The 15,691-nt window shown below is 46.3% G+C and overlaps 1 protein-coding gene across 6 annotated transcripts in view; it reads left to right on the forward strand.

Moving 5' to 3' along the window:
• Nucleotides 1–15,691, forward strand: part of ncor2 (nuclear receptor corepressor 2) — a 60,598-nt gene that overhangs the window by 29,896 nt on the left and 15,011 nt on the right. For 5 of the 6 annotated variants that reach the window (XM_037483045.2, XM_037483048.2, XM_037483049.2 and 2 more), the window contains exons 9-21: nt 431–497; nt 1,074–1,246; nt 1,379–1,472; nt 3,434–3,612; nt 4,189–4,243; nt 4,336–4,434; nt 5,915–6,147; nt 7,185–7,345; nt 8,412–8,474; nt 13,160–13,302; nt 13,435–13,573; nt 14,013–14,442; nt 15,199–15,319. In XM_037483045.2, coding sequence (XP_037338942.2) covers nt 431–497; nt 1,074–1,246; nt 1,379–1,472; nt 3,434–3,612; nt 4,189–4,243; nt 4,336–4,434; nt 5,915–6,147; nt 7,185–7,345; nt 8,412–8,474; nt 13,160–13,302; nt 13,435–13,573; nt 14,013–14,442; nt 15,199–15,319 — 1,957 coding nt within the window. The remainder of the gene's footprint in view (nt 1–430; nt 498–1,073; nt 1,247–1,378; nt 1,473–3,433; nt 3,613–4,188; nt 4,244–4,335; nt 4,435–5,914; nt 6,148–7,184; nt 7,346–8,411; nt 8,475–13,159; nt 13,303–13,434; nt 13,574–14,012; nt 14,443–15,198; nt 15,320–15,691) is intronic. The other variant, XM_037483050.2, reaches the window with a different exon arrangement.

Below are 15,691 nucleotides of genomic sequence, written 5' to 3' on the forward strand. Positions count from 1 at the left end.
AAGGACCCATTCGGCTCTGTTGAAGTGACTAATGTAGAATAAGATTACATTATTCAGTGGGTTACGTGACCTTACAACTGACCAATTAAGTGTCAGGAATAAAATTCAGTCTCAAAGCACAGAGACACACCGGGAGGCTGCCTGAGGAGATTACTGGGCCTGACCTTTCATTTGAAGCACAGTGGCTGGCTGTTCCCAGCCCAGTGGCGTACAAGGGCAGCCATTGTTTGCATTTGTGGTTTTCTGTTTGTTTATTGGGTAAAGAAGGCAGGGGATGCACAGGGTACAAACCGCACACTTTGATTTATTATTTGTGCTTTTTCAATGAAAAAGGTGATGAAGTGACTTTGTGCTGGTCCTTAATCATTTGTTTATCATTTGTTTATGCCCCTCTGTTATCTCCATGCCTCTCTTTCTTCAACCCTCTTAGAAACCAGGCGATGAGGAAGAAGCTCATCTTGTATTTCAAGAGAAGAAATCATGCTCGTAAGCAGTGGGTAAGTAGAGAACTCTACATCTTAGTCTCCCTGTCTCTGTCCATGAAGGATGATGCTGTGAAAATGGGCCAGCTGCTCCTGAAGTGAGTGGCCATTTTAAGCTGACCAAAAAGGAACAGAGCTCTGGGAATCCTCTGCTGTCAGTGTCTGTTTAGCTCTACGGCAAATACAGTATCGCTGTGAAATTTGCATTTATCCAGAAGAAGGAAGGAAATATGACAAAGTGTGTATTTTTTAAACTGCGCAGATAGAGCCAGCTGGGGTAGCAGCTCTTTGTGTAGAGGGGCGTGACCTTTTGCTTTATGAGCCTACTGAGGGTCGTATCTGAACCTGGTCTAATGGTCTACTTTAAGCCTCCCCCCGTCTTCGACCCAAGGCCGGACTGACCACAGAATGCTGACTTATCTCTTGTCCTGCTCAACATGTAGCGGTTCATATACCACAAAAACGCCGAAAGCTGAGGAACATAAACAATAAATCCATTAGTGCTCTGTCTTGAGATCATGGGGGAATGGGGATCTTGTCGATATTTAGGCGGATGGATTGAGATATGCTCCTTTTTCTGTGGCGCTCCAGGAGCAGAAGTTTTGCCAGCGCTACGACCAGCTGATGGAAGCCTGGGAGAAGAAGGTGGACCGCATCGAAAGCAATCCGCGGCGCAGAGCCAAGGAGGGCAAGGTGCGCGAGTACTACGAGAAGCAGTTCCCCGAGATCCGCAAGCAAAGGGAGCTGCAGGAGCGCATGCAGAGGTGAGGTCGCAGCGTGTCGCCCCCCATACCCCTCACTCATTGTTTTGTTTTGTTTTTTTAGTGGCTGAGTGAGTGCCAGACAGATGTGGGTGCTTTTGAGTGACAGCTCTTGTGTGTTTTTCCCGCCTGTAGCCGCGTTGGGCAGCGAGGAGGCGGGCTGGCCTCGTCCGCGGCTCGCAGTGAACACGAGGTCTCTGAGATCATTGATGGAATATCGGAGCATGAGGTACGTTCTGCTGCTCAAGGTGTTTGAGCTTCTACTTCCTCTTCCACAATGTAGGGCTTAGTCACACTGTTGAAGATCAGATTTTCCGATAGGTGTTGAGGTTGACTCTGCTTCCAGGAAGGAAGACTTGCGCAACCTTTCAGCTGATTTGTATGTCATGCAAATATCAATGTGGCGGTTTCAATTGTTTTTAGGGGAATGTTTTCATGTTTAAATTAAGTTTATCCTGTAAATCATGGTATGTAATCAAATTGAATCAATTTGGGCAGGGCTCAATAAATAAAGCAGTTTTTGGCCTCCTCACTCAAAACTATATATGTGGTAAAAAAATATTGAACTTGCCTGGCAGTGCATATTAATAAAAATAACATTCCGAGGCCAATTTACACTTTACACACACACATTTACACAAAGCTAAATGCTAGCTCTTAAAGGCCACCACAGACCAGTGGCAGGCACCGCTGCTTTCATTTGAAATGCTCCCAAAACTATGTCACACTCGGGCTGGGGCAGGATGCAGTGAGGACTCAGGCGCAGGGTTTCTCAATCCAAAGTGCTCTTTATTCTCAAACTAAGACGTGCTCCAATGACGAGGGACATATAGACAATGACGAGGGACATATAGACAATGACGCGACAAAGGACAACAGGCACACAGGGCTTAAATACACAAGGGAGGTGCAGGTGATTGGACACAGGTGGAGACAATCATGCAATCACAAGACAAGGCAGGAAGTGAAGTTAACCCAGGACCACAAGAGACATGAAACTTCAAACTAAAACAGGAAGCGAGGCCAAACCGTGACACTATGATAGTTTCTGGCTATTTTTACTGGCTGTCTTTTTCTTTTTTTTTTACGGCCTTCTCTCTTTTCTCTTTTCCTTCCCTTTCAATTCAACGTAATTCCCTTTTTGTATAGTCCAAAATCGCAGGACAGTCTGTACACATGCAACATCCTCTGTCCAGCAACCCTCATCGGCAGAGGAAAAAGAAAAAAACCCTTCGATGGGAAGAAACCTTAGGGAGAACGGAGGAGGATGGATCCCTCTGTACAGACTGCAATGGATGTCATGTGTACAGAATAAAAAACGTAAAAGACGTACCTTTCCATTTATAACATGAGCAGCCGACACGTAGCTTCAGCCGTTGGTGCTGCAGTCCTTTTTTTTAAGGCAGAGAATGGGAAATATCAGCCTGGGGTATAAAATCCAAACCATGTATTAGCCTGCAGAATTAGAAGCTTTTGGGGAAAAAAAGTGTCTTTAGCAAAGGTGTCAGTCTTGTCCAAAAAAGCATTTTTTTTGTTCAAGCTGTGGAAATGTTTTAAATACAAATGTAAATACATTTAATTTCACAGCCAGTTGAAACCAAATTTGAACATATTGACGCATACTCTCCATTAAAAGAAACGTTTATCCGATTACACTGACCGACTTAAGAAAGACCAACGTCTTGCTTACAATTCATGCAGAAGATTTGTTAGGCTTGAGGTGTCCGACTGTTCAGGAGGACATTGGCCGTGATGGCCGCTAGTCACGCAGTACAACTTTTCCTCTCACGCCCGCCGGGTCCCACTAAGCTGAGCAGGTTGCCTCATCTCAAGAAAAGCTTTTCTACCTTCCTACCTCCTCGAGATAGCACAACGCCTCCCCCCGTACGCCATCCTTTCCCAAAGGCCTCGTCTCATTTGTAGGATTGTGTAATGGTTTGAAATTGAGGAGTGACAGGAAAGTGAGAGTATACATTTGCTGCTGAGTGTGCAAGAACTTCCCTAAACTTCCTCGCCTATCTTCCCCGACTCTTGAAAGGCGGGACTGGGTTCATACAGTACATGTCAATATAAACACTATGCTGTCAGATAGTTTCCCTCAAGACCGACCCACTCACTCCAGGATGTTGGTTTCTCTGTCTGTGTGTGTGTGTGTGTGTGTGTGTGTCTCATGGCATTGGTGTACATCAGAACACAGAGAAGCAAATGCGGCAGCTGGCGGTCATCCCTCCGATGCTCTTTGACGCCGAGCAGCAGCGCATCAAGTTCATCAACATGAACGGTTTGATGGATGACCCCATGAAGGTGTACAAGGATCGGCAGGTTATGAACATGTGGAGTGAGCAGGAGAAGGACACGTTCAGAGAGAAGTAAGCGCAACACCTCATTGAAGCCACATTTTTTAATAGAAAAATACCGCTTTTTATTCTTCCCTATCAGCTAGATTTTGTGGGGTCCTAATACCCACCTTTTTCACAAAGATTTTCCAACAAGAGTACAATGTATGAAAGGGCCTCTTTTCACAGTAAACTCAGTAAATTTCTATTCCTAAATTATCTTCTGTGTAAACCACATGCTTACAAGCTTCTTTTCCCTGGGGATTTTGGGTGACCGATAAATGTTCGGTAGGTTTTTTAGTAAGGAAGTGATTCTTTTTCTCTCTCTCATGAGAAACAAGAGGAACCATTTCAAGCTGCCAAAGCGGATCAAACCCACACTGTTGAATTACTGACTCTTTCTTTTTCCTGTAATAAAATAGTAAAAAGTAAGATATTTGATCACTTATGTTTGATTGGTGTAATTTTTTTTTTTGTGTATCTAGGATTAGTGCTATGTATGTAATGATGATTTTTTTTTTTTTTAGTAGGTGTCAACAAAAGTCACTGTTTTTCTCTGATCTTCTTTTTGAGTTTTACAACAAATGTTTTTGCCGTTTCCTCCTAAAGGTTCATCCAGCATCCCAAAAACTTTGGTCTCATTGCGTCTTTTCTGGAGAGAAAGGTATTATTCACACAATTGTTCTGAAAGTTCTTCCCGGGTAATCCAGTTTTGTATGGAAATTTAAAAAAAAAAACTTTCCTTTAATGTTTCAGACGGTGGCGGAGTGTGTGCTCTTTTACTACCTGACCAAAAAAAATGAAAACTATAAGAACATAGTGCGGAGGAACTACAGACGCCGAGGAAGGAGCCAGGTATTCTCACCTTTCAAGCTAATAGTTTTAAAAGATGCTTTAAGTCAAAGTCCAATTGCACTGCAGGCTTTACACTTTTTGTTGTTGTCGCTAGGATACCCAGAAGACTGCTGCAGTAACTCAGCTGACTAATATGATTTGGTTGGTTGGAGGAAAAACTTGTTTTCTATTTCCTGTCATAGCGTTCCAGGCCTGATGCCGTTCCCTGTTATTAAACTAGTTTGGTGGGAACTAGCAGCAAAAACCCGTCTTCTAGTTTTCTCATCTACAGTGAATGTAACTTGTGACTTTTCCTCTGATTCTATACACATCAAGAGCCGAGGATTGATTTGGATGGAGTGTTGAAGGCAGTGAGCTAGTTAAAACTTAATGAAAAGTTAAAAAAAACAGCAAAGGTGACACACATGCTGATCGATTGCCACAATTTGCTCAACCCCATCATGTCACCACTCTTTCCATAATGACCTTTTTTTCATTTTAATTTCTATTGCTAATGAGCTCCCAGTTATTACTTTGCCTCAGATCAGGTGATAGCTGTTAAACTTCATGGTGTTGGCTGCTAAAGAAATATTGCATTAATTCACTGCCGACCTTTTCCTGTGAGTACGAGGACAATGTCGTTCCCAAAGAAATCGCTGCTCATTACCCGCCGCTTTGCTTCCACATCTTTTCGGGGAGCCGATAGCAGTAATAGCGTGCTCTCAGTGGGAGGTGGCGGGAGAGGAGGAGCAGAAATTGCCGTGTAATGTGTCAGAATGACCTCAAATGCTAATGGAGATTATGTCTGGCTAATGGACAGCTAGCGGGAATAAGTAATAGCTTAATGCAAAGCTTCATGTGTTTCCAGCCGTGTTAAGGCTTGCTCTCATACAGTGCTGTAGTGGAGTAGCTACACTTGTGATTGGATTTACTGTGGCAATATTAAGCAGAGTTCTGGTCACAATGCGAGTCTACTCTAATATGAACTCTCAACCAAAAAGCCCAGACAGACAGGAAACTGGGGAGGAAGTGGTTCTGGATGCTTAAAGAGCATATTTTTGAACTTTCGTATCCTGTTTTGTCCATGCAGAGAATAAAAGGGATTTTTTTAGCGTAGGAACTATTCTGTACTTCTGAAGCATTGAGATAGAAACTGTTTTGTTATTTTAAACATGTTGCGGTTTCTCATTTAAAAAAAAAAACATTCACACATCATACGATGCTGGATGGTCAGAGTACATTTGTATGAAAAGTGTTTTAGATATTAGATCTGCTGCAGGAAGTGCTTTCTCTCCCACCATTTACAGGCAGAAAAAGAAGCTGTTGGTGGTAAATAATGAAAAATATTGGAGCAATCTGAAAGTTACTTTGTATAGCAAACAAAATAAAACCCTTTCTCCAGTTGGTGCGTCCATACATTGCGGCGTATGTGTTTTAAGTAAACGGGTTACAGGGGAGGGTGTTGTTTTAACAGAGCGCTTTGTTGTTTCTACTCCCTCAGCACGGCCAGCAGCAACAGCAACAACAACAACAGCAGCAACAACAGCAGCAGCAGCAACAACAACAACAACAACAGCAGCAGCAGCAGCAGCAGCAGCAGCAGCAGCAGCAGCAACAACAACAAGTGCACCGGGGCAGCCAGGAAGACAAGGACAAGGAGAAGGAGGAGAAAGAGAAGGAGGGAGAGCGGGATGAAGAAAAAAATGAACCTGAAGAAAAGGAAGATGGAATGAAGTGAGTTATTAATACTGACAAAAACCTTCCTGCCCGAGTCCTCACCCGTGCCACTGACCTCTCGACATTCCATGTCTAAACATTAGAAAAAGCATGTTGACAGAGTGAAGTATAGATGCAGCCAGATGGTCTGAGCAAGACCTTAACAGCAGCAACTATACTCTCCCTTCCCCCCATTTCCCCAAAACACACTTTTTATAGTTGCTTTAGGTCAGATGGAGTAGGAGTGCGTTTTGGCGGGAGGGACCATTTTCTGTGAATTCGATCATTCTATAACCCTTGAGCTCTCTCTCACCTCCAGCCAGACATTCCACCACGTTTTACTGTGAATTCAAGTGTTTTTTACCCCTACCAAAACAGCTGTTTTTCCGTTCGCCTCTTCTTCCCAATTGGATGCCAAGTTTCCTTTTTTAACTTCTTTCAGTCAGGAGTTTTTTTTTGTGGGAGAAATCCTCTTGACTATCTTGCTGTACATTTAAAACTTTGCGTGTGGATGAATAAATCAGTCTTATGCCTGTATGTACTATATTATGACGTCTGCTTAGGCTGTACACTGCACTCGCTTCAATTATAGCAGGTCATTTTTATGGTGTCGGCCTTGAAGAAGACCGGGCACTGCTGACCGACTGCCTGCTCCGAGGCGGGTCCAGGGGACTTTGTTCCTCCCGGTGGGTGCTCTCTGCTTCCTGCTTGTCGCTGGCACAGTTGGCCCGCCTATATTTAGAGAGCCACCGGCTCCTCTCATCAAGATTAATGGTGCTGGGGGGGGAAGATGAATTGAGGACCAGTGGGTTCAAACTCCGTGGCTGTCTCCTGGCTTGCCATTGTGCTGACACTCGATAAATTATCTCTGTGGGGAAAAGACGGGGAAATTATTATTATAACCTGTCGTCATGCAGGCCAGAAAGTTTGTAGCGCTGTCCTGTCCAATGCCATGTAAAGGCTGCTTCTGGGACCGACTGAATAGCAGCATTGCACATATTTTAGCAAAAAGGTTGCATGACAACGTGCCGACCGTGTTGACATTTCTCACACAGGGACGACACATCCGGAGAAGATGCCGAGGACAAAGAGCCCGCCGTGGCTTTCAAGGGTCGACGCACGGCCAACAGCCAGGGGCGCCGCAAGGGCCGAATCACCCGCTCCATGACCAGCGAAGTGGACGAGACCACCACGCCGCCACTCAACAACGAGCTGGGTCAGTCTCTGTGCCGTGCAAAGTAGCGCCAATCTGCTCCTGTGTCTGCCGTTCTTTTAACGTTTAAATCCATTTAACGTTCGTGCTGCAGGCACGTGTATTTATGCAGAGAGGGTGAAATGAATAGCAGTTAAACTATTGTAACACAGCTAATAAACACACAGGCATCACAACACACTGTTTGTTATAGAAAATAAGGAAGCTTAGGGGATTTCTAATTGGTTGAATAGACTGTCACCTTTGGTCTACTTCTTGCCCCTTGTCACGCACCACAAGAGTGCACTGTTGTTCCTTTTGTCTTTGTCCACTTATTCCCATTCGGTCTTGCGCTCTCTCTTTCAAAGTGACACTCATAAAACGATACCCCAACATCAAAACGTTGTGGCTGCATATGATTAGCCGCAGTTTAAATCCCACCTGTTTGCAAAAGATAAAAAAAGAAATATTCATTGTCAGCAGTCCCCTCCCCAGCTTAGCTCCTTGTATCCTCACAGATGGCAAGTCAGCCATGTTCTGCTGCAGGCTATCAGGTATTTTTGATTTTGATGTTTCAGCACTTGTGTGTGCTTGCTGCGGTTTCTTTAGTCACAGGGAATACCCCAGGGTGACTCGGACCGTTGTGGCTCATCGTTGAGCCTCCCCCCCCCCCCCCCCCCCCCCCCCAACAGTTTGTTCCCCTGCCGGCCCACGGTGCCCTTCAGCGGTCCTCATAGAGGACAAGGGAGCCGTGCTGTCAGGGAGGCCCGGTCGGCCCGGCATGAGGGTTGTGCGGAAAAAGAACCCAGTTGTTTTGTCTATAATCATTAACTGACTTCTCTCCTTGGATTTCCTGCTTCCTCCATCTAAAACAAACAGTCCCCAGCGACCCACGCCGAAGTGCCTCTGTGGCGAGCAGCACGAGCTGGCCTGCCCCCCACCCTCTTGTCCTTTTTTCTATTCTAATTTCTCGCTTTCTCTTCTTTCCTCTCGTCTGTCACTCCCTAACTGATTTTGTGGCAACTGCCCACTCCCCCCTCCTCCCGCCTTCTCTCACTCTGTGCTTCTCTATTTTTTTTTTTTCTCGCAGCCAACCTGGAAATGAATGAGAGCTCTCGCTGGACTGAAGAAGAGATGGAAACTGCCAAAAAGGGTAATGAAGTGTAAACCTTTCTTCTCCCCGCGAAGTATCAAAGCATTCTAGCTGCTGTGTGTTATTCTGAAGTTGCCGATGGAATTAACACTCTTTACAGTTCACCCACTGTTCTTTTAACGAGTGATGCGGTTGCAACTTCCTGTTTGTGAGGCAGCGACCGCCACGTGCTGCTAGGTTGTGTCTCTGCTCTGATGTGTCAGCCTGCCAGGGTTGGACCCGTTGCTCTTTGGAGCTGTTTCCCCGAGTCTCTCTGGGTCAAAGCGGCCTGTCTTTTTTTTTTTTATCACTCAGGCTGTAAAGTCTACCTCTTATCAGCCGGCCCCCTGCAAATGCGGCAGTCATTAACTCGACATGACTGAAGATTACCTGCAGGTCTGTGGCTGATTCACAGAGGTTGCTGACCCGCCCATTTTCCTAGCGCCGGGGCTCCAAGTGTGTTTTGACACTGTTGGTTGCGTGCAGTCCACGAGTCTCAGTTAGTGAAAGAATCCGCTCCTCATCTTTAGGGTTTTGTATGCGTGCTGCTTTTCGGGTCAGGAGTTTCCCACTGATGTGTTGCACCAGATCGAGGGTTGATTCTCTTCTCATCAGCTAGATTTACACGTTCCCTCTAAACGGGATTTTGTTGCAGGTAATATTTATTTATTTTTGACTATTTGATTTGCCAAATGTCAGTCCCAGCAGTGGATTTAAATGTTTTTTTATTTTATTTGATGTATTATTAAATATTGGTCTTGGGTGGCCATGTACTGTTTTGAATTGTCGAGCTGTCTGTACTCGAAACAAGGCAATTTCAGTGCACGGTGGCTGCTGCGTTGGGGCGGTTAGTAGATGATGAGTCATCCTTCTTTGTGTGACTCTCAGTTCTGCATCTGACTAACTTAATCTGTCTTCCCTTGTACTCCACATCGGACAAAGTGCCTGCTGCAAGCAAGCAGCTTGAGTGAGATGTTAAAACCACATTTGGTTAGCAATTACCCATCAGTCTCCTGCGTTTCTTGTGGTGTCTTTTCCGATTTGGGAGTTGTATGTATATGTGAGTTTGTGTCTTATAGAGTTATTTAATTTTTTTTTTGCGAAACTGGTGCTGGCCTGAACACAGTCCCGTGTAGTAATCCTGGTTAATGTCTTCAGTTCCATTCTCTCGCAGTGGGATTAGTGGGGCTCTCCATCCCACCGGATTAGCCCGGCAGCTTGGTGGGAGCAGGGCTTCTATGAAGGGTTTATGTAACCACAACCCCAGAGTGCTACTTACAGTCCTGAAGGCCTGAAAGAGCAGGAGTTGCTTTCTCCCCTTTTCTCCGGTTCTGGCAACCACCCCCACACCTGCCGAAGGGGATTCCCTTCCTAAGAACGCATGCTCCACGATCATAGCCCCCTCCCACTCCATTTCCTCATGGTATTGAATGAGCTTGCCATGTGGCTCTTGACATGCTTGACATATATGTTTTAAAGTGGCTTAGGTGTCCTGATGTGTTTATCCTATTGAGCCAGACAGATCTGAATAAATTGATGGTGCCCTGGCCCCAGATTGGCATTCCAGCACGGCAGCAGCTTTGCCTCCTCAGATCCCTCGTCTTCACTGTGCGTAAAAACTGGTACTTCATACGGGGGACGGCTGGTCTTTGTAAAGCCTCTCCTTAACCCACCAGTCGTGTGTGCGCAGGCAAGATGTGTGTCGAAAAAGGTTGACTGTGTGTGCACCAAGCTGTGTACATGTGCACCTGATTGGCAAAGGCTGTGGAAGAGTTGGCAAGCGCCTCTTTCCCCATTCACTCACTCAGAGGTCACATTCAAGATGATAAGCGGGTCAGTCAGGAAAAATGTGAAAGCCTTTATGCCTTCTCATGGTATCAACATCAACTGATCCCCTCTCGCCTCCCCCCTCCCCCCTCGCCTCACCCGTTCTCTCACTTTGCTTACTTTCCACTTCTGTATCCTTTGCTTTTCTCCATTGTTATACTCTGGCTCAGTAGCTCTGCTCTCTCCTTTCTTTGGGCGCTTCTCGCTCTCTCTCTCTCTCTCTTGCCCCCTCCCTCCCCCCCTTCTGTCTCTCTTGGACTGCCTCTGTCTCACTGCTCTCTCTTGGACTGCCTGAGTGTGTGTTTGCATCTGTGTGCTAGAGTATTAGAGAGAGAGAGAGAGAGAGCGAGAGAGAGCCTGTTGGCAGACTGAGGTAGGGGGAGGGACGTACTGAGAGACGGACGGAGGGAGGGAGGGAGGGAGAAAAAAAAGAGAGAGATAGAGAAGAGATCAGATGAGGGGAGAGCGAGGCTGAGCACGTAGCACCGCCCAACAGTCCCACTTTCCTGTGGAAGTCTTCCCGGACGACCGCCATTGGGGAACGACACGGCGGAGAAGAACAGTCCGGAGCTCAGGGAGGACCGAGCGGGAGGAAAAGGAGGGGAGAGGGGGCAGGAGCATGTGCTGTTTTGGAGCGAACCAACTCGACACCGGCTCAAGTAACAAGCCAGCTGGCAGGAAGAGCGCAGAGTCTGAGCTGTTTTCATCTCCTCCGCTCTGGATCGGAAGGCCCGGCCCTGAAGAGCTTCCCGGCCGGCTCCTCTAGAGATCAGACCGTCTGATACGGCGATCCACGGCAGGGCCCCGAGGCGACCGCTGGACCGACAGGCATGTGACAGACAGGAACAACCACTTTCTGGCTGCACCAGGTGTTGATTTGACTCTCCCTGGGAGGAGCTAGTGGAAATACTGTGTTGTGATTGGCTGTGAGGTGACCACCTGCTTCAGTATCGCTTCTGCTGACTGGATGTTTGCTCCTTGTGCGTTCCTCCAGCAACGAAGGCCCAGAGTCAACCAGAGCGGCTTCAGGATTGTACTGCTAGTGCTTGCGTAGAATGACAAAAATGGACGTGGCTAGAGGTCACAACAAAGTGACCTTTGACTTTCTGTAAACTCATTTCTTTGAGACTGGTCCCCGTGCAGTGGGTGCAGCAGCATTTGTTTTACTCGTTTGAATGTGTGTGTTATACCATGGTGCCGTTTTGGTTTTTCTGAGCGTGTTTGTGTGCCATACAGGACACAAACCCTCAGTGCTAGTCTGCGCCCCCCCCCCCCCCCCCTCGTGAGGCAGCTGTAAAAGGTTAATAAGTGTCAGTCATGTGCATCGGACCCTTGGAACATGTCAGGTTGCTCGCTACGCTTTTCTTCCTTGGAGGAGCATTCGTGGCGATGCCTTTTAGTGGCAGCGATGAATATTTTAGCTGAAAAACCCCTTCCACTTTAACACTTGACAGGTTGTAGGTGCACAGCAGCTTTTAGACACCAGCAGTTCAGACTTGGAGATCACCGTTGATTGTTATGGTAGTTCTTTTAATACTAACATTATTAAATTCTCAACATGACAGTGAATATTGTACGTCTCCCCGCATCTGCGGGAAGTTGCACAGCGTTCCGGCCCTTTTGGAAACATTCTTTTGGCATTCTTAATCGCATTTTGCGTGGCTTGTTTACATACATCTTCCTAATTTCACATAAATACATTCATTGTACATTTCTAAACAACTAACCGAGCAGCTTTTATTGCAGCTATTACTTATTTATATTATAATTCAGCCACTGCGTTTGTATTGGAGTCAAATTCTCTGCTTAACAGCTGTCCCTTCCTCTCCTTTGGCTCCAACTCCTACTTGTTGTCCCACTGCCTCCATTAAGCGATGAGATGCAGAGACCTTTGAACCCATGTCCAAGGTTGTCCCAGGAGGGGTTGGCTCTGTGCCTGTTAATAACTCCCCTCCCTTCCCTCCTCACCACCCCTTTGAGAGGCTGTCCTGTTGCCAGGACCTGTCAGGCTGGCACAGGAAACAAGTGGGTGGTGTAAGCTAAGCCTCTTACAACACACACTGTTAATGAGCTGCCTTTAGCTAACAGCAGACTGGGGGGGGTGAGAGGGGAGGAAACTGGAGCAAAGTCTACGCTATCTATCTTTCTCACTCACTTGCACTTTTACACACTGACTGTTCTGTACATCTTTTTTTTGAGCACTCGTACTGTGATCGGCTGTGTACGTGTGTTTGTTTAGTGACGGGTGGATCCATCATGGCTGCGGCCCAGCGGGGGCTCCGCAGACCGTAAGGCACAATCATGTGGCCGACGGTAAAAGACCGTGATTTCTTGGAACTGGGTCACATCATAGTCAGTCAGGAGTTGACACCGTGCGGTCCCAATTGGGATGGTTGGTGATGTCATCGATATGAGCGACGTTTTCCAGCCACCATACTCCCGCTCTTACTCCTCTGATCTGTCTCTCTCCCTGTCTCTACTTAGGAAGCTGTGGTTGTGAGCCATGCTGTTATTGGGAGTGTGTGTATGTGTCTTAAACTAGATTCCATGCTGTGATAATGTTTTAACAGTTATTGCAGAGACAGATGTTGATGGCTATTGACGTATCATTGAGACTTCCATTCTCTGCACCTGAATAGATTGAGTTTTAAGGTATAGGTATTGATAATGGTACATAAACCAAAATAACCATTTCATTCATCTTTACAACGAGTGCGCTTTTCCCAGCTTGCATCTTTTTTTTTTTACAACTGAAAAGAGAATATAATTTGATACGTGAGTGGAGACATAGTCCCGAACTACCCCCATGTCAACAATGTGCAGCTGCCTCTGTTCCTGTCCTATCTTAATCCCTCTGCCTGTCCATCTGTTATTTCCAGGCCTTCTCCAGTATGGTAGGAATTGGTCCGCCATCGCCAAGATGGTTGGCTCCAAAACCGTGTCACAGTGCAAGAACTTCTACTTCAACTACAAGAAGAGGCAGAAACTGGATGAGATTCTGCAGCAGCATAAAATGAAATCGGTAAACACAGGGACAGTTGAAATAATTTGTGTGTTTTGTGGACGACCAAGCTATGGGATTGTAGAAGGGGTTTTCTACAGATTCTTTTGCCTCCCCAGGCTGTTTTTATTTAGTGTTTTTGTTTTGACCCAGGAGAAAGAGCGAAAGGCCCGTCGCAAGGGCAAAGCCCTGCAGAATGAGGAGACCAGTGCCCCGTATACTGCAGAGGAGGAGGAAATGGAGGCCTCAGGAGCCAGTGGCAATGAGGAGGAGGCCCCTGAAGATGGAGAAGGTACATCACTGCCAAGAGCTACAATGCTAATTGCCAAAATAAAATCAAAAGGCTCTTTATTTAAACCTCCATTTATCAACTGTGAATTATCTTCTAAAGCAATATAATTGTATACTCTATATTTATAAGTAATCTGAAATTACAAATAACTGACAAATATTAAAGCTTTATTTTGTCGACGGAAGTAGACAATGTAGACCGCACAGTGACAATAGAGCGCTGAAGCCCCGGGGGATTTTGTCCATCATCCCAATTGGTTTTGAGTTCCTCCTTATTGTACAGTGAAACCTGATTAGGTAGAAGACTGGCACTGTGAAGAATCTGGTCTAGCAGAAAGAGATGGGAGGGAGGGTGAAATAAAGACAAAGGGATACAACTCGCAGCATAAGCCCTGTCTTGTCGTCTGACGTGTGTTTCCTTTTGTCCTCCGTCCTGCCAGGTGGAGCCAACAACAGCTCTGATACGGAGAGTTTGCCCTCGCCACACTCATCAGAGGACAGCAAGGCTAAGGAGGAAGGCTCGAGTAGGTCAAAGGGCAGCTCCACCACTGGGGACAAGGAGGCGGCCGGCTCAGACGTGGGCCAGGCCGGTGATGAGAAACCTCCAGTCAAGGAAGATGCAGAGTCGGCCATCAAGCAGGAGATAAAGACTGAGACAGGGGAGCCCAGCAAGGAGCAGCTGAAGCCGACTTCACCCAGCGATGCCATCGATAAAAAACCTCCCACTGCAGAATTGGAAGAAGGTAAAAGCTCCGGCAAGAACTCCCGGAAGGACCACGGGCCCAGGACCGGTTCCCATGGGGACAGTGACTCTAGTGCCACTTGCAGCGCTGATGAAGTGGAGGAGACGGACAACCCAGACAAGAACAGGTCAGTTTGTAGCAAGAGATTTAGTTGCAAGTCGTTTTCAAAGTGTCTCACCTTTTTAGATTTTTTAATTGTGTATTGCTATTATTTCTCTGATGTTGTCATATCGGTGGCATCATCCAGATTATTTGTGTGGAAGGGCTTTTGGGCAGTAGTTTACTTTGTGTCCTACTACTGTGGTGTACCACAGCGGATACAAGAAAAGACAGCAGCAAGGGGTTTTCAAGTGTTGTTAGTTGCCTAGCTACACTGTACAGGAGCAAAGCCGGGGGAAAAGCTGCCCTCACTGCCAAAGCAAACAAAGGGACTGTGTGTGTGTGTGTGTGTGTGTTTGCACTTTTGTGCTGCATCAAAGTGTGTGTCTGTCTGATTCTGAGTATTATGTGTGCTTTCAATAGATTTGAGAGACACATATATGGATTTTTACTTGCAATTAATTTCCAGTATCAGACTCTGTCAACACACACGCACACAACCCCCCCACCCCCCCACTCTACCCCCCCCCCCCACACACACACACACACACACACACTAGTCACACACCATCACCATCATTTGATCACTTAAATGACTGAGGGTTTGTGTCCTCTGCAGGATGTGGCAGGCAGGCATGTGGGACGGAAACCCTCTGCCATCGAAATATTTTCACATTTTTTACTTAAAATATAAATATCTATGAACTCTAATGCAATGTTTCCGGGATCAAGTGGGCAAAGCCAATACGAGAAGGCACAAACTTTTCTTTCTCCGTGTGCATAGAATGAATTCGCCACGGCCGAGTCTGCTGAACTACACACATGATGGCGTCATCTCCTCCCCGCTGCAGAAGCCCATGGACCTTAAACAGCTCAAACAGAGGGCTGCCGCTATACCTCCTATTGTGAGTCACTTCTTGAACTGTGTCTTTCATTTCTCACTCATCCAACACACCACAGATGGCTAAAGAGTATCTCAGTGTCTCTGACCAAGTTGGTGTTTTGTAAGTGATTGGCCCACTCCTCTCACTCACTCACTTACACACATCCATTACAGTGGTATCAATGCTATTGCCGTCTCTCTGCTAGCAGCAAAAACAGTATAGCAGGTGAAATTGTGACGTCACATTTGTATAAAATCAGACAGCCGGATGGAGAATGATTGGGAAGAATGCTTTGTGGAGAAGAAATTAGATCCCAGGCGTTAGAGAAACTCGAGCTTACAAAGGAATAAGAGATGTTTAGTAGCTATCGTGTTTATCAGATACCGTACGTAG

The sequence above is a fragment of the Pungitius pungitius genome, chromosome 5, assembly GCF_949316345.1.
Source record: "Pungitius pungitius chromosome 5, fPunPun2.1, whole genome shotgun sequence".
Taxonomy (NCBI): domain Eukaryota; kingdom Metazoa; phylum Chordata; class Actinopteri; order Perciformes; family Gasterosteidae; genus Pungitius; species Pungitius pungitius.